The sequence below is a fragment of the Miscanthus floridulus genome, chromosome 7, assembly GCF_019320115.1.
Source record: "Miscanthus floridulus cultivar M001 chromosome 7, ASM1932011v1, whole genome shotgun sequence".
NCBI lineage: Eukaryota > Viridiplantae > Streptophyta > Magnoliopsida > Poales > Poaceae > Miscanthus > Miscanthus floridulus.
The window spans coordinates 31,940,675-31,961,017 of NC_089586.1; the positions used below are offsets into that span (position 1 = coordinate 31,940,675).

The 20,343-nt window shown below is 47.9% G+C and overlaps 2 protein-coding genes and 1 pseudogene across 4 annotated transcripts in view; all 3 read right to left on the reverse strand.

Moving 5' to 3' along the window:
- Window positions 1–7,534, reverse strand: part of LOC136466808 (ABC transporter A family member 10-like) — a 39,696-nt gene extending 32,162 nt beyond the window's left edge. The window contains exons 1-15 of one of the 3 annotated variants that reach the window (XM_066465326.1): window positions 7,375–7,534; window positions 6,660–7,053; window positions 6,478–6,560; window positions 6,305–6,398; window positions 5,930–6,049; window positions 5,672–5,841; window positions 5,430–5,457; window positions 5,290–5,330; window positions 4,981–5,143; window positions 4,522–4,647; window positions 4,338–4,421; window positions 3,837–4,204; window positions 2,948–3,148; window positions 2,593–2,702; window positions 2,398–2,482 (exon numbers count right to left, since the gene is read on the reverse strand). In XM_066465326.1, coding sequence (XP_066321423.1) covers window positions 2,398–2,482; window positions 2,593–2,702; window positions 2,948–3,148; window positions 3,837–4,204; window positions 4,338–4,421; window positions 4,522–4,647; window positions 4,981–5,143; window positions 5,290–5,330; window positions 5,430–5,457; window positions 5,672–5,841; window positions 5,930–6,049; window positions 6,305–6,398; window positions 6,478–6,560; window positions 6,660–7,053; window positions 7,375–7,434 — 2,127 coding nt within the window. In that variant the 5' untranslated portion in view covers window positions 7,435–7,534. Of the gene's footprint in view, window positions 1–2,397; window positions 2,483–2,592; window positions 2,703–2,947; window positions 3,149–3,836; window positions 4,205–4,337; window positions 4,422–4,521; window positions 4,648–4,980; window positions 5,144–5,289; window positions 5,458–5,671; window positions 5,842–5,929; window positions 6,050–6,304; window positions 6,399–6,477; window positions 6,561–6,659; window positions 7,054–7,374 lie in introns of all 3 variants that reach the window. The other 2 variants (XM_066465325.1, XM_066465327.1) reach the window with 2 other exon arrangements.
- A 1,183-nt stretch (window positions 7,535–8,717) lies between these two features.
- Window positions 8,718–9,206, reverse strand: LOC136466821 (uncharacterized; annotated as a pseudogene).
- A 782-nt stretch (window positions 9,207–9,988) lies between these two features.
- On the reverse strand, window positions 9,989–19,905 carry LOC136466815 (sterol 3-beta-glucosyltransferase UGT80B1-like). Its single transcript, XM_066465334.1, has 15 exons — window positions 19,761–19,905; window positions 19,506–19,577; window positions 19,333–19,426; window positions 19,082–19,242; window positions 18,718–18,788; window positions 18,468–18,549; window positions 17,860–17,961; window positions 17,710–17,765; window positions 17,457–17,491; window positions 17,140–17,350; window positions 16,321–16,542; window positions 16,186–16,245; window positions 16,038–16,077; window positions 10,418–10,639; window positions 9,989–10,293 (listed from the first exon to the last, which is right to left on the reverse strand). The coding sequence occupies exons 1-15, from the start codon at window positions 19,797–19,799 to the stop codon at window positions 10,231–10,233; spliced, it is 1,530 nt and encodes a 509-aa protein (XP_066321431.1). The 5' UTR covers window positions 19,800–19,905; the 3' UTR covers window positions 9,989–10,230.
- Window positions 19,906–20,343: the final 438 nt, after the last annotated feature.

Here is a 20,343-nt window from a genome sequence, read left to right on the forward strand (position 1 = left end):
CGGGGTGCCGAGCACTCTAGATGCTGTGCTGACCACTTCGATGGAATAGGGGACTCCATCGACGTCGATCGAGTTCGCCTCACCTCCAAGCGACATCACTGAGTTCGTGGATGCCTTCCACGATGGTTAGGAGGTGCGGTTTTGCAGACTGGACGACATCATCGGTGGCACTGGGCCCTTAGGCCTGGCGGATCGACTGCTCAATGACCTAGAGCTATTTCTCGTCAGTGTAGAGGAACCACCCACATTCGCGCTGGCCGAGCGTGATGTAAATTGGTGACGGGCGATGCTAGAGGAGATGAAGGCGATAGAGGAAAGCGAGACTTGGGAGCTCGTCGATCCACCTCCAGGATGCCATCCGATCGGCCTGATGTGGGTGTACAAGGTAAAGCGGGACAAGCGCAGCGCCATTGTCAAGCACAAGGCGCGCCTCATCGCCCGAGGCTTTGTTCAGCATGAGGGCATCAACTTCGAGGAAGTCTTTGTGCTGGTAGTGCGCATGGAGTTTATCCGACTGCTGCTGGCTTTGGCAACAACGAAGGATTGGCGCGTCCATCACTTGGACGTAAAATCCACCTTCCTCAACGGCGAGCTGGCAGAGATAGTCTTCATCATACAACCTCTAGGTTTTGCCATCAATGTGGCAGAGCACAGGGTGCTCTGACTATGCAAGGCGCTCTACGGGCTGCGGCAGGCCCCGCGAGCGTGGAACGCCAAGCTAGATGACACGCTGGGCGAGCTTGGGTTCACATGGTGCGCAACCGAGCATGCGCTCTACACGCGGCGATGGGGGAAGGAGGAGCTCATCGTCGGCGTGTATGTGGACGACTTGATTGTCACTGGCGCGCATACGGAGGACATCAACAGCTTCAAGCGTGAGATGGTGGCTCGTTTTCGAATGAGCGATCTCAGCGCGCTCTCCTACTACCTTGGCATCAAGGTGAGGTAGGGGAAGGAGACACTCATGCTCGGTTAGAGCGCGTATGCCTCAAAGTTGTTGGAGAGGAACGGCATGGCTGAGTGCAAGCTATGCGTGACTCCCATGGAGGAGCGGCTAAAGTTGACGAAGGCCAGTACCACGGCGAAGGTAGATGCAACACTCTACCGGAGCATCGTCGGCGATCTGTGCTACCTAGTCCACATGAGGCTGGACATTGCATTCGCCGTGGGCTACGTTAGCCACTTCATGGAGGATCCCCAAGAGGATCACTGGGCTACGGTGAAGCGGCTGCTGCGCTACGTCAAGGGGGCGGTAGATCAGGGGATTGTTTTCCCCAAGACCGGTGGAAGTGGGCTGCAGCTCACTGTATTCAGCGCAGACATGGTGGCAGACATCAACGGACGGCGGAGCACCTCTAGCGTGCTCGTTTTTCTCGGGTCGGCTCCAATCTCATGGTTGTTGCTGAAACAGAAGGTGGTGGCGTTGTCCACGTGTGAGGCAGAGTACGTGGCGGCGGCCACAGCGTCGTGCTGAGCTGTGTGGCTGTGCCGGCTGCTGGGCGAGCTGACCGGTGTGGAGGCTCACCCACCAGCACTGATGGTAGGCAACCAGCCCATCATCGCGCTCGTGAAGAATCCAGTTCTCCACGACTAGAGCAAACACATCGACGTCAAGTTGCACTTCCTTAGGGACTGTGTCGATGGAGGGCAGATCGTCATCGAGTTCGTCGAAACTAGTCGGCAACTCGTAGACGTCCTCACCAAGCCACTCGGCCGTCTTCAGTTCACGGAGCTGAAGAAGATGATCGGCATGGAGGGGGTTCTAGGGTTAGCAGTAGGATTATGGGAAGAATTGTTAAGTAACATGCTGCTACCCTGTATGAACGCGTGGCAGGGACAGGCGTCGAAAGGCCCCCTGCTGCTGTACTGTAGCCGTTGCAGGGGTAGACGCTAAAAGGCTCCCCGGCTACACTGTAGCCATAGCAGGGACAGGCGCCAAAGTCAGCCCTGCTGTCATATCTAGGCACTGTAGCAGCATGGCAGCCTGATATATCTGTGTACTAGGATTAGATGGGTAGAGTTGTATATATATCTTCCCACTGCAACTCAGTAAAGAGAGCGAGTTCAATTTTACCATCTCCTCTGCAGAGCTCCGGCCAACGTTGGTGCTTGTGCTGTGTGTGTGCTCTATTCTCACTCCTTTCTTCTACCTCTAGCCATAGTGTCTGATTGGCAACGTCGGTGAACGATCGGCTTACCCGTTCCGGTAATCCCAGGGCCAACAGAGCCCACAAACAAGAGATGATTCTTGCCTGGAAAGAACCCTACAGACTACAGTGACTAGTATTTTAATTCCATTCATCTACCCTTGATAGTACTTCAAGTGATCAATAATGACAGAAAGAAAAACATCAAAATAACCCATCACAATATTAGAGCAGTCAGGTCAAACAATACCTCAGCTAATGCTGCACCCTTTAATTTCTTAAGCCTGCCATAGAACAACAAATGCTCGCGACCAGTCAGGTTCTCCCATAGCAGGCTGCATCAAGTCAACCAGGAAAGAGGAAAGTCATCACAAGTTCGCAACTAAATAAGCTAACCTGAAAAACTGGTTCAGACGAAACATCTGAGTGAGATAGAGTAGTTTACTCATCCTGTGGACAAACACCAATTCCTGTATATATTCTGTCCATGTCGAAGCGTATGTCCATCCCTTCAATGTATGCAGTGCCAGAGGTAGGTTTACAAAATCCAGTCAGCTGTTGACAGGTTAAGATTACTCAAAACATGATAATCAGTATAGCTGATGGATATTTGCAAAAGCTAAAATATATAGGAGGCAAACTCTGGAGTTCAGTTTTATACTACACGAACACCCAAACTTTTTTTTTCTTAGATTTGAAAGAACGCATAATTGAGTCATTAACCACCTTCTCTCAATAGAGAGATTGACCTGTACTTACATACCATAACCTATTGTATCCAAATCTATATTTGAACTTACCATGTTAATAAGAGTGGTCTTTCCCGCACCATTTGGACCAAGAACACCAAAACACTGTCCACGTGACATAGAAATGGATATCCCTCTAACTGCAATTTTATCTGCATTTCCATCTTTTCCACGGTACACTTTCTCAAGATTGTCGCATATGACTGAATAGCTTCTGCGAGATTCTTCTGATATCTGTTCAACTATCTCTCTCTGAAAAGAAAGATGAAAATGATAAATTGATGTGCACTACTTCACAAGTGACTAAGAATATAGATTAATCTGATTCTATATTTCAAGCTCTGGTATTTTAATATATTTTTCACTTCTATATTTCAGGTGCCTAAATTTTAAAATGATTTTAGGCAATATTCTTGTACAATCAACTAGTACAAGTAACTAAATTGTTATTTTTGTGATTTGTTATTTGTCTTTGTATGGTAATATATCAAAATTTTGTCCTTGTCTGACTATAGAAACACTTGTAAATTGTTAATTATCTTTATGCCAACAAAGACCAAATTTTGTCGAGCTTGTGGTTTTGTGTAAAGGTTTTTTTTTTTGAACCGAAAATTGCAGATTATGCATTCATAAATTGCAATGAACTAAAGCTGTAATTTTAGTATAAAATATATACAATAACCATTGTATGAAGCAGAAAACACTAGAACTCATTAAAATACCAGGTATGTTCAAAAAAATATGGGACTTGCTAAAATCCAATGCTTCATAAGGTTACTTTAATAATAACTAACCTGAAAATAATGTTTAGTGTAACTTTTTAGGTAGTACATTGTGTAGTTTAAACTCCTCTCTAATTATCTAAACAGACTCCTGAAGCTCTTTCTAAAAAAACAAGAAAAAAGGATGGGAGTGTACCAAAGAATAGAGCAGAGCACACCTCTTTGATGACATCTGTTCTCTCCAATTCAACGGAAGCTCTGAATTCCTGAAGTTGTATGTTCTGCTGCTGAGCAGTTTCAACATGGTTCCCATTTATGCGGGAGCGAACAAATACTGCTGCTTTTTTCATTCCGTCTTTGAAGGAATGAAAACGGTCCAAATAGAATGTAAGTAAAAGGAATACGAACCATTCTAGTACCATAATGGTAAGCACACCTGCCAATCCATTTTCTGGATTAGTCATATCAGTCCACTGAATCCCCGAGAAGGCCATATAATTTCCAAGCAGTTCAAATCGTGAGAATTCATAGACAATGCGGTATAAGGAAAATGCAGGTAAAAGTTCCATAAGTGTGATCCAGCTTCCTTGAAATGAGAAAACACAAAATTTCCAAGCAACTTATTAGAATTAACGAAAAAAACTTACATAAAAAAGAAGATGACTAACATCGTGCTTATCGACTTCATTAAAGATATAGCTAGTGAACTTTGTACATACTTGAGATGTTAGCATCTTCAACATAGGATCTGAATATAAATTGTGACAAAAGGCCAGACACAAATATGTACAAATATCCTGTCACTGCATGAAGAGATGCCAGATAATCAGTTCAGTAAAGAACTACAGATACTTCATACTATCTGATAAAATGGATATAATGCACACATTAACAGAAGCATACCAGTAGCTGTCCTCACACTAGAGAAGTATGTTGTCATAAGAAATGCAAATGAAATTTGCAAGTTCATGTAAGCAAAAAAGAATACAAACTGCACGCCATAGTTGTTCTGGCGGAAGAATGTTAATCCTGAACATAGAAATTGAAGTATCATTAGGTTTGCTTCCAATTTATAATAGTACCATGAGGCTCCTTTCCCTTTCATTAAAATTAGCATAAAAAGTAAAATAATTTCGTATAAAGAGAAGCCAAGATCTAACTGCAATTATATCGGTGCTTGCGTCAATTCCCTCATGATCAGAACCACTATAAGTTCATCCTATGTTTAAAGGGCGTACCCAGTGCAGAGAGCTCCCGCTCTGTGCGGAGTCTGGGGAAGGGTGTTAGTGGCAAGCCTGACACCCTTCCCTCATTTTGATTATTATAAAGTACATTCCTAGTATTAAAAGTAATGTATCTTACCAAGGGCAGAACCAAATAGCATGAAGGACAGCACATAAAGCAGCGACAATAGTAGAAAATAGCAATAGGATATAGTCCAATACGGTAAATCTCCAAGACCATGCATCTTCATCATTATCTTTAGCCTATTTTGTCTCTCATATACAAGGTTTGTCAAAATTACCTGCAGAACCAACTCACCGGTTCACGAGATATGAAAATATTTATAATGTAACCACATTTGTATGCTTCTTCTAGTGACACCAAAACATATCAGATCATCCAATTCATATTGGCTATACAAAAGGAATCTACAAAGGCTTGTCGTACCGGAAAAAGAAGCTCCATAGTCCATACAAAAGGTAGCTGCCCTATATATGGAGCCAGATCAAACCGGTCATTGTGTACAGCTGGTATAGCTGCTCTAGGCATGTCTTTAACAAATTGAAATGACACCTTGAGACCATTACCCTTTAAATGAAGGTATGCATTTGAGGCCTGAAAAATTGAAACTGAAGTGTAAAACAATGATGAAAGGGTGCCACAAATAGTTTGACAACAAAGAGAGTAGTAGTGCATGAACGAAGTCAATCAAGAAGCATATGAGAATGAACAAAATGTTTAGAGAACAAAGGGGTTCCAATGAAAGAAACTAAAGAAAAGTTTTCCAAAGAGATATACTATTATTTATCTCAACTAGGAAAAGCGATACCATATTAGCTAATCGTGGGACTTGATCCGAATTAGCTTTTTGCACTGGACGTTCTTGATTATTAAGCACAGGGACAGATTGTTCTGATTCATCATAAAAACCATAGTTTGTGGAGTTGTATGAGATGATCAGGTTGAATTCGCCCTGATCAGAACTTAAGAAATCATATGCTGCATCACGTAGATGAACCACATATTAGATGCCAATGAGCAGCAGTTAGAATAGCTGATTGAAAGCACAAAGATTCAAAAATATGACCTGCAGCAATTGCGTCGGTCTTATGGTTATTATTCCCTTGGTAATAACCTCTATATAATTCATCATTAATTAGCCTTGAACTGTCACGCCAGAGCACTAATCCTTCTGTGCATTGTACATCTACTCCAAGAGTTCCGGTAAGCATGAGTAATAGGCAAAATGTAGTAACATTGCTAAATAGTAAGACAGGAGAATTGCTTGTGGATTTATTTATCATTTTGCCATGTGCTAAAAGACCGTACTAATCCCAAATATCTTTACCAGTGTCAGCAACAGCTGAAGCCATTGGCACTGCGACCTTTTATTTAGTTGAACCGAAATTTTTATCGTCAGTGAGCAATGCAGCATTTGATCTTACATGGGGATAATAGTTACCTTGACTCACGGTACGATTGCCATGTTGAACTGGATAAGAAAGTGTCAAGTTAGGGAAGCACTTGTTCTGAAGAAAAGATTCTCCATAATCTGCCTGCAGATATTCAAACATCACAAAATTGCCCTGCCAATAAGGATCATACACAGAGAACTCAAAGAATGAAGCAGCCTACCAGAACAAAATCAGACAACGCAGAAACATCTGCCGACAAGTTCACTGAAGAACTATGAGCAGTGAAAATGTTATCTATCACACCTGCAAGGAGAAAAAGGCTATTTCAGAAACCACTCACAGAAAGCTCGCACTGCACTGCACTCTGTCAGAATGGACAATTGAACAGCAAAAAAAACCTACTTTCTACAAAAGAGTGGTTGTCGCCAGTGACAAGGAATGTTGCCGCGCAAGACCCATTGACTCTGCACGACGCATCTGGGAGATCAGTGTACGGGAAGAGGCCATCTTGAACCGCGCTGTACTTGGGATTTGGGATCTTGAGGAAAGGGGGCTGTTTGGGCGCGCGAGGCAACGGGCACTCGTACTCGTACTGGTAAGGGCATTCTATGCCTCCCATCGCGTTCTCGTCTACGCTGACGTTGCTGCAGCTGCAGTCGAGATGGGTAGCAGGAATAGCACCTCCCTCTCCCTGCGACGACGATGCGTGGTTGATGGCGATCTGTAGGCCGCCGATGACGGAGCAGAGGAGCAGCGGGAACGAGATCAGACAGCAGTTCGTCTTGCAGGCGCGCCTCTGCGGATCGGGAGTGAAATAAACGAGTTGAAATTCAGTGTCATGATGAGTGATCTTGGTGTATTGTTCATGGAGCCGCAGATTCAAAAACGAGTCGAAATTCAAAGTAGCGTCAGTGCAGGGAATTTGCATCTATACTAGTGACTAGTGAGAGCAAAATTGAATCTTGGTATATTATTCATGCTGCAACTGCACCAAATTCTGTCAGTCAGTGATGGAATCACCAAAGGATCAATTTCATCCATTCGACGCAAGAACTTGAAAGATGCAACCTTGATTGGAAAAAATCCAAAACAAGAGGGAGATCAAGGCGGGGGTCACCTGGATTACAAGATTTTTCCTGAAGAGAGCATTGGTTTGCTCAAGATGGCTCGCGCCCATGGCTCTCTTGTTCTTGTTTGCCCTTGGAGAAGCCGAGAAGAGATGCTCTGATGCTGCACTCTCCTCTGCGGAGGATACTGGTTTTGAGCTTGGCGGTTTAAAAAGCTAGCACTAGCAGTATTAGCACCGAGCGTATGGAATATGCCAGCTTTTATTTGCGATTGGAGTTTGTCGTGGCCGTCACGGACAGGACACTCGCCTTCGGTCTTCCCGTGGACTCGTAGACCAACTCCTACTTAAGATTAGGCTGGAGTGATTTTTTTTCTGTCCTGCAAACCACAGTACAAATGTAGGACATTGACCTGATCTCCAAGACGACATTTAACACGCAGGAAACCAGGTCGCTGTCACCTGAGGAAGTGGCGCTTCGCAAAGAGCTAAAACGCAAATGTCTTGGATTCTTGACGTCCTTGCCTGGCAATCGCCCGTCAGCGCTCACGTCTGCTGTTCCTCGCCGAGGGAGACGCGAACACCCGATTCTTCCACCTGCAGGCGTGCCACCGCAGCCGCAAGAACCACATCGCATCACATTGTCAAATAACTTTTGGCATTTGTCGCAAATTAAGAGAACATTCTCTTCGCATTGTCTCTTATCCTAAATATAAGTCATTTTTAGGACATTGGCATGATCTCGAATACGACATTTAACATGCAACTTGTATAAATATATACTCCCTCAATTCCAAATTATAATTCGTTTGACTTTTTTAACCCCAAGTTTGATCACTCGTCTTATTCAAAAAATTTGTGCAAACATAGTAAAAAATTTAAGTTATTCTTGAAGAACTTTTGTTAATAAAGCAAGCCACAACAAAAGATGTGATATTTTGCATAAATTTTTTAATAAGACAAGTGGTCAAACTTGGAGCCAAAAAAAAATCAAACGAATTATAATTTGGAACAGAGTTAGTACTATAGATCAAGTTGTATTGTATGCTATGAAAGGATTTTCCATATGTGATTAATCTAGCAACGTCAATCATGTGTTATCAACCTACGTAACATTTTATATATTGATAATCCCAGTTAAGAAGTTTGATGGGTGAACAATGTCGGTTTACCAAACTTTTTCTTTATTACGGAGCAGTGCAACACGTACATGTTGGCACACCAGATGTGTCAAACTGAAGAACAAGATTCAGGTGGCAACTTCAGTTATTAGCCACCAAAATGTAGTGCAAAATATCAGGAACAGTGAAATTCGAACTCCAAACAGAAATGGACACACGAATTTTTTGGACTCCTATAATATACTGCTTGATCGATCAATCCTCTTCAGTCTTTCACCAGCCAAGCCCAATGGCGGCGGGCACGGGGCGGCCAGGGCGGGCGGGCGGGCGCGACGAGGTTGCCGGCGGGGTCGTAGTTGATGACGCCGGAGAAGTCGGGGAGCTGGCACTTGCCGCCCATGAGGATGCCCTTCTGCCAGACGCACGGCGACGCCTCCAGGCCGCCGGGCTGCACCTGGTGCACGGCCGCGATGGCTGGCTCCGTCCGCCGCCGGCTCACGCTGGCCAGGGCGCGCCGCAGCCGCCCGCCAGGCCCCGGCGCCGAGTGCGACGCGCACAGCGCCAGCGCCAGCGCGCACACGGCCAGGAAAGCTGCCGCGGCGGACACCGCAGGGCCGAGGTGGCTGCCTGGCCCTGACGCCGCCGGCAGCGCGGCGGCGATCGCGTGGAGCGCGAGGTGGCGCGGCATGCTTGCATTAATTTCTGGAGTGGAATCCAGAAGTGTTTTCTCTGACTCTGAGCGGTCACTCGGTCAGGTGTGGTGTGCTGGCTCCTTATAATCCGTCTTTTTTCTTTTTTAGCTTGTTTTTTCTGGAGTGGAAACTCTGTTCGTTTCTCTTGTAATTCGTCTTTTTCAACTTGTTTTTTCATAGTATTTTTCTCTCACAACAAATTAGCCGAAAAGCGAAACGAACGTGGTGAATGGCTAAATCCTGCGGCGTTGGAGCGCGCTGGATTTTATGAATTTATAGCGGCAAGCCACCGAAGCCAGATTTGCCGTGCTTTTTCGTGCGTGGAGTAGTTTGCTTGCTCTGCCTGTGAAAGAGCTGCATGGGGCTGGTGGTGGAGCCAAGACTGGAGAGTGGTTTGCTAGCTCTGCATGTTCCAACTTGCCCAGGCATTGACTCTTGAGTGCTAACTGAACCATTCTGTTTCGAACCTTTCCAAAATTCAGCTATTTTAAAGTAGTAATTTGAAGCTTTAAAAGGCCTAAAAAATTGACTGCAGCTTCTAACAGACATATTGCTCAAATCAATATTTATTATGTTTTTGTTTGTGATATGTAAGGATGGAAAATATCTCAGTTTGGGTCACTTTACATGACGAGATAAAACAATATGTTGCCAATTATGCTACTACTCCCTCTGTCCCAAAAACAATGCAATTTTCTCAAGTTTGACTTATTTTATAGAAAAAATATCAATATTTATGTCTCTAAATAGTTTTACTATGAAAATATATTTCATAATCAATATAACGATACTTATTTGATTAATACTTTTTTCCTATAGAGGTGGTCAAAGTTAAAATTGTTTCTCTCTTTGGGAATTGAGAATTGCATTTTTTTTTCTTTCTTTTTACAATCTCTATTGGCAGAGGCATCAGCCTTTTATTCCGTCTTCCCATCAAGAAACAAAGCAACTCAATCCCCCAACCCCCAACCCCAACACACAAACACACACAAAAACTGACACAATAATTGCGTGCATTGTTTTCTAAGAGTATTATGATCAGTAATTTTAGATGTTTCTGGTCCTGATTCCTACTGCCACACAGATATCATGGCTCAGGTTTTGTTCTGAGTCAACACTCTATCCTTCAAGATCCTGAGGGCTTCTCCAATCCCATCCTGTGCACAATATAACAAAGTGAAAAGTAGTAAGTTTTCAATCTTTTTTTGAAAATAATAAGCATTGGTCTATATGGCTATACCCTTGATACAATGATTGTAGAGTTCCATCGAGACAACGCACCTCAAAAGAAAGCCTATCAGCAATTTTGGCCGCCTGAGTTTTGATTTCCGGTGATAAAGCTGATCTGATAGCTCCAACTAGCACATCGGCAGCATTGTGGATGCTCAAGGCGTCATCATTATCTGGGACTAGATTTTGTCTTTGTAGGGGTTCAGGCACCACTCCTAACCAATGTAGCCTCTCTGCCCAGTAAAATTGGTCCAGCAGGAAAGGACATGTTACCTGCATGAAAAGATTTAGTACAATGGGTCAATCCCAAAGCAGGTAGCCATATCATTAAATGGTCAAGAAAATGCAGAATCTTGAAGATGATGTCATGTGTGGACGGACGTACGCAAGGCGCAGGCGCGCCCGCGACGTACGCCGCGCGGCTGAGCGCGCAGAGCGCGCGGTCCACCAGCCCGAAGGGGCAACTTCCAGTGGCTAGAAATCAGGGATGGATTAGAGGCTGTTTTGGTTAGTCCTATAATTAGGGGAATTCCTTCCATAGTTGGTTGAGCCATTGGCTATTTATTCCTATAAGCAGGGAAGAATGAATTAAGCAAGATTAATCTCCTATTCTCTTCTTCCTCCACGCCTCCTAAGCCCAGCCGGTTGAGAGGGGTATAACCTCCGCCCTGGAAGACTCAGCCGGAGACTACGAGCTTCGTAGTCGAGGGCCAGCTACCTTAAACTACAGTGCCCTTGACAACCTGGTATCACGGTCTCGTCGATCCTCTCCCACCCGCTCCTCCCGTTCCTCTTCCGCAGCCGCCCAGCCCGATTCCGCCGCACCCCCATCGCCCTCCTCAGCCGCGTCCGTCTCCCTCGCGCCAATCATGGCCGAGCCCTCCGCAGCCGACCTCATGGCAGCCATCAAGGCCCTCACCGACGACATGGCTACCATGAAGGCCGATATGGCCTCGCTGAAGAAGGAGAAGTCCGAGTCGTCCGCCGGCGGCGGCGGTGGCGATCGGCGCGCGGAAGGTCAGCACCCTGACTACCCGCCAAAGCATAAGAAGTGGGATTTCCCACGCTTCGACGGCACCACCGACCCCATGCTCTTCCTCAACAAATGAGGCTCCTACTTCCGCCAACACCGTACCATGGCGGAGGAACGCGTGTGGCAGGCTTCCTACCACCTCGACGGCGTCGCGCAGCTGTGGTATACCCAGCTCGAGGAGAACTCCGGCACGCCCACCTGGGCGCGCTTCAAGGAGTTCCTCAACCTGCGGTTCGGGCCGCCGCTCCGGTCGGCGCCGCTGTTCGAACTCACCGAGTGCCGGCGCACGGGCACCGTCGAGGAGTACTCCAACCGTTTTCAGGCGCTCCTGCCTCGTGCGGGTCGGCTGGACGAGGAGCAGCGCGTCCAGCTCTACACCGGCGGTCTGCTGGCACCGTTCAGCCATGCCGTTCGCCTCCACAACCCCGACTCGCTCGCCGCTGCCATGAGCATCGCACGCCAGATCGAGCTGATGGAGGCCGAGCGCCCGACGCCGCCTGCGCCACGCGCGCCTGCGCGGGGCATCCTTCCTGCGCCCGCTCCCCGGGCCGCCCTGCCGCCACCACCACAGCCGCTGGCACTGCCTGCACCCCCGGCGGCCGCGCAGCCGGGCCGCGGTGACGGAAATCGCCGCCTCTCGCCCGAGGAGATGGCTGAGCGCCGCCGTCTCGGTCTCTGTTTCAACTGCAACGAGAAATACACTCGCGGCCATAACCGTTTTTGCAGGCGCATCTTCTTCCTGGAGGGTGTCGAGATTGACGACGTCGCGAACGAGGCGGCGACGGCCGCGCCCGACGCCGAGGCCCCCTGCTTTTCCCTTCAGGCCGTGGCTGGGGTCCCTGTGGCGGGTACCATGCAGATCCGCGTGGCCCTCGGCGCCACAGCCCTCGTCGCTCTCCTCGACTCCGGCAGCACGCATAATTTCATCTCGGAGGCAGCGGCCCGGCGTTCCGGCCTTCCTCTGCGCCAGCGCCCCCGCCTCACCGCCTTGGTCGCGAACGGCGAGCGCGTCACCTGCGACGGCGTCATCCGCGACGCCCCCCTGCTCATCGACGGCGTCGCGTTCCCGGCTGACCTCTTCGTCATGCCGCTGGCAGGGTACGACGTCGTCCTGGGGACACGGTGGCTGGGCACGCGGGGGGCCATCGTCTGGTACCTCGGCCGCCGGCGCATGACGTTCCAGCACCAGGGGCGCCCAGTCTCCTGGACAGGCGTCGCCTGCCCCTCAGCACCGTCCCTAGGCGCCACCTCGGAGGCCGCCCCTCTCCTCGACGCACCGCTGCACGCGTACGGGGGACTCTTCGCGGACCCGGCGGGTCTACCCCCCAAACGCGCGCACGACCACCGCATCACCCTGAAGCCCGGCGCCCAGCCCGTCGCCGTACGGCCCTATCGGTACCCGGCGGCACACAAGGACGAGTTGGAGCGGCAGTGCGCCGCTATGATCGAGCAGGGGATCGTCCGCCGCAGCGACTCGCCCTTCTCGTCGCCGGTCCTCCTCGTCAAAAAGCCGAACGGTTCGTGGCGTTTCTGCGTCGACTACAGGGCGCTCAATGCGCTCACCGTCAAGGACGCCTTTCCGATTCTGGTGGTTGACGAGCTCCTCGACGAGCTCCATGGCGCTAAGTTCTTCACCAAGCTGGACCTCAGGTCCGGGTACCATCAGGTGCGGATGCGGCCGGAAGATGTTCACAAGACGGCGTTCCGCACCCACGATGGCCTCTACGAGTTCCTGGTGATGGCATTCGGGCTATGCAATGCTCCGGCAACGTTCCAGAGCCTGATGAATGACGTGCTCCGGCCGTTTCTCCGTCGTTTCGTCCTGGTATTTTTTGATGATATTCTCATCTACAGCAGGACATGGGCAGATCACCTCCGTCATCTTCGGGCCGTCCTCGACGAACTGCGACGCCACCAGCTCTTCGTCAAGCGCTCCAAATGTTCCTTTGGAGCCCCCTCCGTCGCCTACCTCGGCCACATCATCTCCGCGCAGGGGGTGGCCATGGACCCGGCCAAGGTGCAGGCGATCCACGACTGGCCGGCTCCGCGCTCGGTGCGGGCAGTACGCGGCTTCCTCGGTCTGGCAGGCTACTACCGCAAGTTCGTCCACAGCTACGGGGCACTTGCTGCACCACTGTCGGCGCTCCTCAAGAAGGAGGGCTTCTCCTGGGACGACGCGGCAGCCTCGGCGTTCGCGGCTCTCAAAGCCGCCATCACGGCCGCCCCCCGTCCTCGCCATGCCGGACTTCACCAAGCTGTTCACCGTCGAGTGCGACGCGTCGACCGTCGGGTTTGGGGTGGTCCTGACTCAGGAAGGCCACCCGGTCGCCTTCTTCAGCCGACCAGTGGCGCCCCGCCACCGCGCGCTGGCCGCCTACGAGCGCGAACTTATCGGCCTCGTCCAGGCCGTACGGCACTGGCGGCCGTATCTCTGGGGGCGGCGCTTCATCGTCAAGACGGACCACTACAGCCTGAAGTATCTCCTCGACCAGCGCCTCGCCACGATCCCTCAGCACCACTGGGTCGGCAAGCTCTTGGGCTTCGATTTCTCGGTGGAGTACCGCTCCGGCGCCACAAACATCGTCGCTGACGCCCTCTCCCGCCGCTACACCGAACAGGGGGAGGTCATGGCGATCTCGGCGCCCCGCTTCGACCTCGTCGACCGTCTGCGCCATGCCCAGGCCACCGACCCGGCCCTGGTCGCCCTCTACACCGAGGTCCGTGCGGGCGCCCGCGCTGCCCCCTGGGCACTGGTGGATGGCATGGTCACCTACGACGGCCGCCTCTACATCCCACCCGCGTCGCCGCTACTCCAGGAGGTCATGGCAGCCGTCCACAACGATGGCCACGAAGGCATCCACCGCACTCTCCATCGCCTTCGGCGAGATTTCCACTTCCCCAACATGCGCCGCATCGTGCAGGAGTTCGTGCAGGCCTGCCGTACCTGCCAGCAGTTCAAGTCGGACCACCTCCGGCCGACGGGGCTGCTGCAGCCGCTACCATTGCCATCCGCGGTCTGGGCCGACATCGGCATCGACTTCATCGAGGCGCTGCCCGAGGCGCTACCCAAGGTGCAGGGCAAGACAGTCATCCTCTCCGTGGTGGACCGTTTCAGCAAGTACTGCCACTTCATCCCGTTGGCACACCCCTACACCGCGGAGTCCGTCGCCCAGGCTTTCTTCGCCGACATCGTTCGCCTCTATGGTGTCCCACAGTCCATTGTCTCGGACCACGATCCGGTGTTTACGTCGGCGTTCTGGCAGGAGCTTATGCGGCTCACCGGGACAAAGCTCTTCATGTCATCCGCCTTCCATCCGCAGACGAACGGACAGACCGAGGCCGCCAACCGCGTCATCGTCATGTACTTGCGCTGTTTCTCCGGTGACTGTCCGCGCCAGTGGCTCAGGTGGCTGCCATGGGCGGAGTACATCTACAACACCGCCTACCAGTCCTCTCTCCGCGACACGCCGTTCCGGGTGGTCTACGGCTGGGATCCCCCGGCCATTCGCTCCTATGAGCCGGGCGAGACCCGGGTGGCCGCGGTGGCTCAGGAGATGGAGGAGCGCGCTGCCTTCCTCGACGACGTCCGCTATCGCCTGGAGCAGGCTCAGGCGGCACAGAAGCGCATCTACGACCGGCACCATCGCCCGGTGTCCTTCCAGGTCGGCGACTGGGCTTGGCTGCGCCTTCGGCAACGCGCTGCGGCGTCCCTCCCCAACGCGCCCAAGGGGAAGCTCAAGCCTCGCTATATCGGGCCGTATCAGGTCCTGGAGTTGATCAACGAGGTGGCTGTCCGCCTCCAGCTGCCCCCCGGAGCACGGCTGCACGACGTGTTCCACATCGGCGTCCTCAGGAAGTTCGTCGGCACACCGCCGGCTACCCCTCCACCACTACCCCCACTACGGCACGGGGCTGCTGTTCCTGCACCAGCCAAGGTCGCCAAGGCCCGGATCGCCAGGGGCGTGCGCCAGCTGCTCGTCGAATGGCAGGGCGAGCCACCATCTGCTGCTACCTGGGAGGATCTGGATGACTTCCGCTCTCGGTTTTCGGCTTTTCAGCTCGAGGACGAGCTGGACTTCGAGGCGGGGAGAGATGTCATGTGTGGACGGACGTACGCAAGGCACAGGCGCGCCCGCGACGTACGCCGCGCGGCTGAGCGCGCAGAGCGCGCGGTCCACCAGCCCGAAGGGGCAACTTCCAGTGGCTAGAAATCAGGGATTGGATTAGAGGCTGTTTTGGTTAGTCCTATAATTAGGGGAATTCCTTCCATAGTTGGTTGAGCCATTGGCTATTTATTCCTGTAAGCAGGGAAGAATGAATTAAGCAAGATTAATCTCCTATTCTCTTCTTCCTCCACGCCTTCTAAGCCCAGCCGGTTGAGAGGGGTATAACCTCCGCCCTGGAAGACTCAGCCGGAGACTACGAGCTTCGTAGTCGAGGGCCAGCTACCTTAAACTACAGTGCCCTTGACAGATGACGTATTTGTTTGAATCGGTATCAGAACTTCAATTTTTTGTTATAGAATTACTAGGCTCGATGCTTCTTACACATCCAAGTATCACAAGTTTAGTAAAGGACAAGAAAAGAGCAGCAGAAAGACAGCCTCAAACATGACGAAGCTATAGAAACTGCTGTCACCTGAGGGATTCCAGCAAGTAGTGCTGCAGCTGTAGATCCACTGTTATCAAAGCAGTAAAAACATAAAATCGTTTGCGGAAGTACCAGTATCGTGCAAGATTATGAATCAGACACTTGCCAATGAGAGAAAAAATGAGTGCTCTCTTACCTGCCAGCATGGTGAATAGCAGCTGCACATCTAGGAAAAAGCCAACTGTACGGTATTGATCTGAAAATTGTAATATTACTCACAACCAATTCCACATGGCAGGACAAGCATATATAACATCAATCTAGTACTCACCCTAAAAAGCAGAAAAGATGGCCATTAAAAAGGAGAGTGCTGTCACCACCAAGAGAAGGTGACTCCACACCTCTTGATTCATTTTCTGATGAAGCAATGGATTGGATTGCAGAATCCAATGGCTTGTATCCAGATGAAAAAAGGATGAATCTATAGTCTGATGACTCTATGGCAGCCTTAAGCACCATTAAAAACACTTTAGGATTTCTAAGAAAGCCCATTCTGCACCAGATTGGTCATAAAAGAAAATATGTAAGAAAAAAAATCTGGCAAATTTCTAAGAAGATTTGGAATGACAAGAGGAAAAAAAACTCCTAAAAACATAGAACATAGATATGTAAAATGAAGCTAGACCTAGAACGTAGAATGTTTTGCAAAGTGCAAAGCCATGTCCATAACTTTCTACTAACAGCTACATTTAGAGCAAAATAAGGCAATGAGAGCTGATCAACTTAGGTTCTACAATCTACATACTCTGATATACACTACTTAAAAAGATTAGTTGGTGGTGGTGGTTAGTTCTAAAGTTCTACTATGCCTTAACTCCGAGGACTTTTGTGCATTGATTTGTTCATGCATATGTGTATGCTCAGTGAATCCTTTGTGCACAGCTGTACTGAATTTCTTTGAGGTTATGGATTAATGATAGGTCAGAAAATCTATGTAGCTTCAAGGTTAAAAAATAATATTTGTGAACGATGAATAGCTCCATGAGTAGAGACATAATTTCAATATTTGTTGGAGATCCATTGCAATGCACAAGCACCAGGATAGAAAGAGTAAAAATAACAATACGAGTAATATTGGATGAGAACACACCTACCAATGGAACTTAATCCTACAAATATAGGTCTTGATGAATAAGCATTCCTTGTCAGGAAGTGTTCCAGGGAAAAATGGTTTGCACACAACATACCGCTAGATGAAGAATTGGTATTTCCAGACAACTCCATGCATTTGTCACAAGAAAATTGCCAAGCCATAGGAAGAAACCAAAAGCCACAAGCATGAGCATTGAATGGCCAATATCCTACCATGATGTTATGTAAAGTATTACTGAAATTAGGTACATGAAATGTGAAGAAATATAAACATCTAAAATGATTTTAAAAAAATGTGGGGGCACCAGAGCTCACCTGGGCACTCCACAATTTCTTTGCTAAAACCATACCTGGAAAAACAAAACTAATAATCATTTATCCAGTATAAACTAATACAAGGGTGGTTTATCATTGTACAATTAATTACCATCAATCAATCACAATATTTCATTTCCTAAGTTTTCCGTTGTCAAAGCAGTAGCTCACAGAATATAGAATATGAAGGTGTATTAACTTGATTGTTCTCATATAAGGCATAGGCTTCATATATCAAAGGCATGATACTAACAGTAATAAAGGTGACTCCTCTCGCACATGCCACAAAGGAAGATTGGTTACTGGATCCTGCAGTTATCAGAAAACCTGACCTCAGTAATGTTCCAACAGCTTAAACAGGACTGCAAACATACAAACAAAAACAATTATAGATAATACCCACTGTGAAAGGAATAGGGCTAAGATTCAGACAATCATTTCTCCATGATCCCCAACTTTCCGTGAAGAGTGCCCACATCCAGTCGATAATGTCAGTCCAGCAGACCTACCATTGCTTTACAACATTAATGTAGCATTTTTCCCCCTCAATGCTTAAGAGGCATACAACATTTCTCATACATTTCAGATGCTAACATATGAGAATCTGCAATGTCTGTGTCACAGAGGTAGAGATAGAATAAAAATCACATAGCATAAGTATGGTGTATGGCACTATGGCAAACCTGATAATTACATAGAATGGTAAAAGTGTTCAGCCTCAAGGATCTAACGGATATCCCAACTGCTCTACAGGGCTTGGTGTCTACAGAATGAAGTGCTCTATTGTTTCCTCTTATATAATAATAATAATGGGCACTGTGTGAAATACATAAAATGGTAATAGTCATGAGACTATGTCTCTAGAAGACGACCCAATTTATCTGCACGCCATGCAGATAAGTTAAATAGAGTAGCTACTTTAAAAGATATGTTTGCCAATCCGAAACTGATAAATCCAATGACAAAGAAGATTTGAGAGAGAAAACATTGTTATGAGGCATTATTCTGTACCATGTTTGCAGGAGCTTCTTGGAAGTACTTGTACAGTAGAGGAAAATTTTGTTTAAATTGACGTTCAAATGATGTAGGAGCACTGAAAAAAAAACAAGTGCCAGAATATTAAATTATTGAAAATGAGGCATAAACACACTAAAATTACTGATACATATCTAATAGAGTAATACTGTAGAAGATTAGATAACCCCCTAATGAAATAATTTAAAATGCATATGTGAAATCGAAATCAATATAGCCCAAGTACCTATACGGAACAAAATAGGGAGCAGCAATGACACACTTTACTTGGAATAGTTCTGCGAGGTGCCAACCTTCCTAAATCATGAGATGACCCATATTATGATAGCATAAAAAGCATTTTGTTGCTGAATTAGGTTATTAGAAATGATTCTGATTTCCTAAATATAGAACTGATTGGTTAAAAATATCGTGGATATGTCCTCTGTCATGTGTGATAAAATCCATTATTTCAATTTTCAACATGTGTTGTGAATCAGGGTTTTCATATCATTACCACCACTTTTAATAACTGAACAGAATATTTTGAAGAAAATAACAAAACCAAGTTCTAACTTATACATGAACAAAGATACTACTTAGTTACTTACCAAAGCAAAGAAATTGATCACAATAAAATCCCCACTGATGCTTGGATCGTTTCCAAAAACTTCTTCAATTGAAGACAAGCATTCTTTCCTGTGCTCCATCTGAATGGCTTTTTTCCGCATTGAAAAGGACTCACGCTCATGATTTGATTGAATAGAATCGCCTAAGAAAGATAGTTGCATGAATAATCGTTTTTTCCAGGAAATAACTGGACCACATGTGATTCAATTAGCCTCCTGGCAGTGGCACTTACTTGAGATATTCTCTACCTGTTCGGCAGCGAGGACAGGCGGGCTTGACACAGGCATGTATCTGACATTGCTGGGCGCTAGATGTGCTGACAAACTCTGCACCAAGTTCATTACATTATGGCACATGAAGTAAACCGGAGTATGAAAACTGTTCCCCTTTAGCAATCCTTCTTACCCGGTGCGCGGAATGAGTGATGAACACCACAGCATACTCCTGCTGGTCACGCCCAAAAGCTGCAGCAAGCGCCTACAGAACGAATGCGGATGGAATCAAATTGAAAGCACAGCCCTCCAAACTAAATCGAGTCCCTGAGCTTAATTCTGGTGTATTCTGACGGCTTAGTAACAGGTGGAGCAAAAGGAAGCAAAATTGTCTCCAGAAGTCAGCTGCGAGAGGGGGAGCGGGGGAGGTGAAGGAAGAGAAGCATACTGCGATGGGGAAGACGTCGCCTTGAGTGCCGAACGCCATGAAGACGGCGCGTGGCCGGCGGCCGCCGCCGGCGCGGCCTGCCTTGGTCGTCTCGCGAATTTGGGGGTCTCGTGCGTTGCCTCGCCGGCGGGCTGACGCGGATAGGCCGTAGGCGGGCGCTGTCTGTGGGCTACTGATGGGCCGATCCACCTTTCAGCCGAATTTGAATTTTTTTATTAAATAAAGAAAAAAAGTCCAGGTTAGTTGTCTTAACTTTTGCGAAAGTCAACTTCCCTCTCCAAACTCTACAATCAGATAAATTATCTCCCTAAGCTTTTAAAACTGTTCGTTTTACCTCCCTGACAAGTTATAAGCGATTTTCAAAGGCAGTTTTGTCTTTTTCTTTTTTATTTATTTTGGCTGAATCATTGAAAAATCATAGTAAATCACAGAAAAATTATAAAATGAAAAATTCAATTTTTTTGGACTCCATATGAGTAGATCTACACATAGAATATATGATATAGTATGTTTTAATACAAATTTTTTGTTGTAGCTTAGATCTATATTTTTCTATAATTAATTCATAACTGCAGTTTCTATA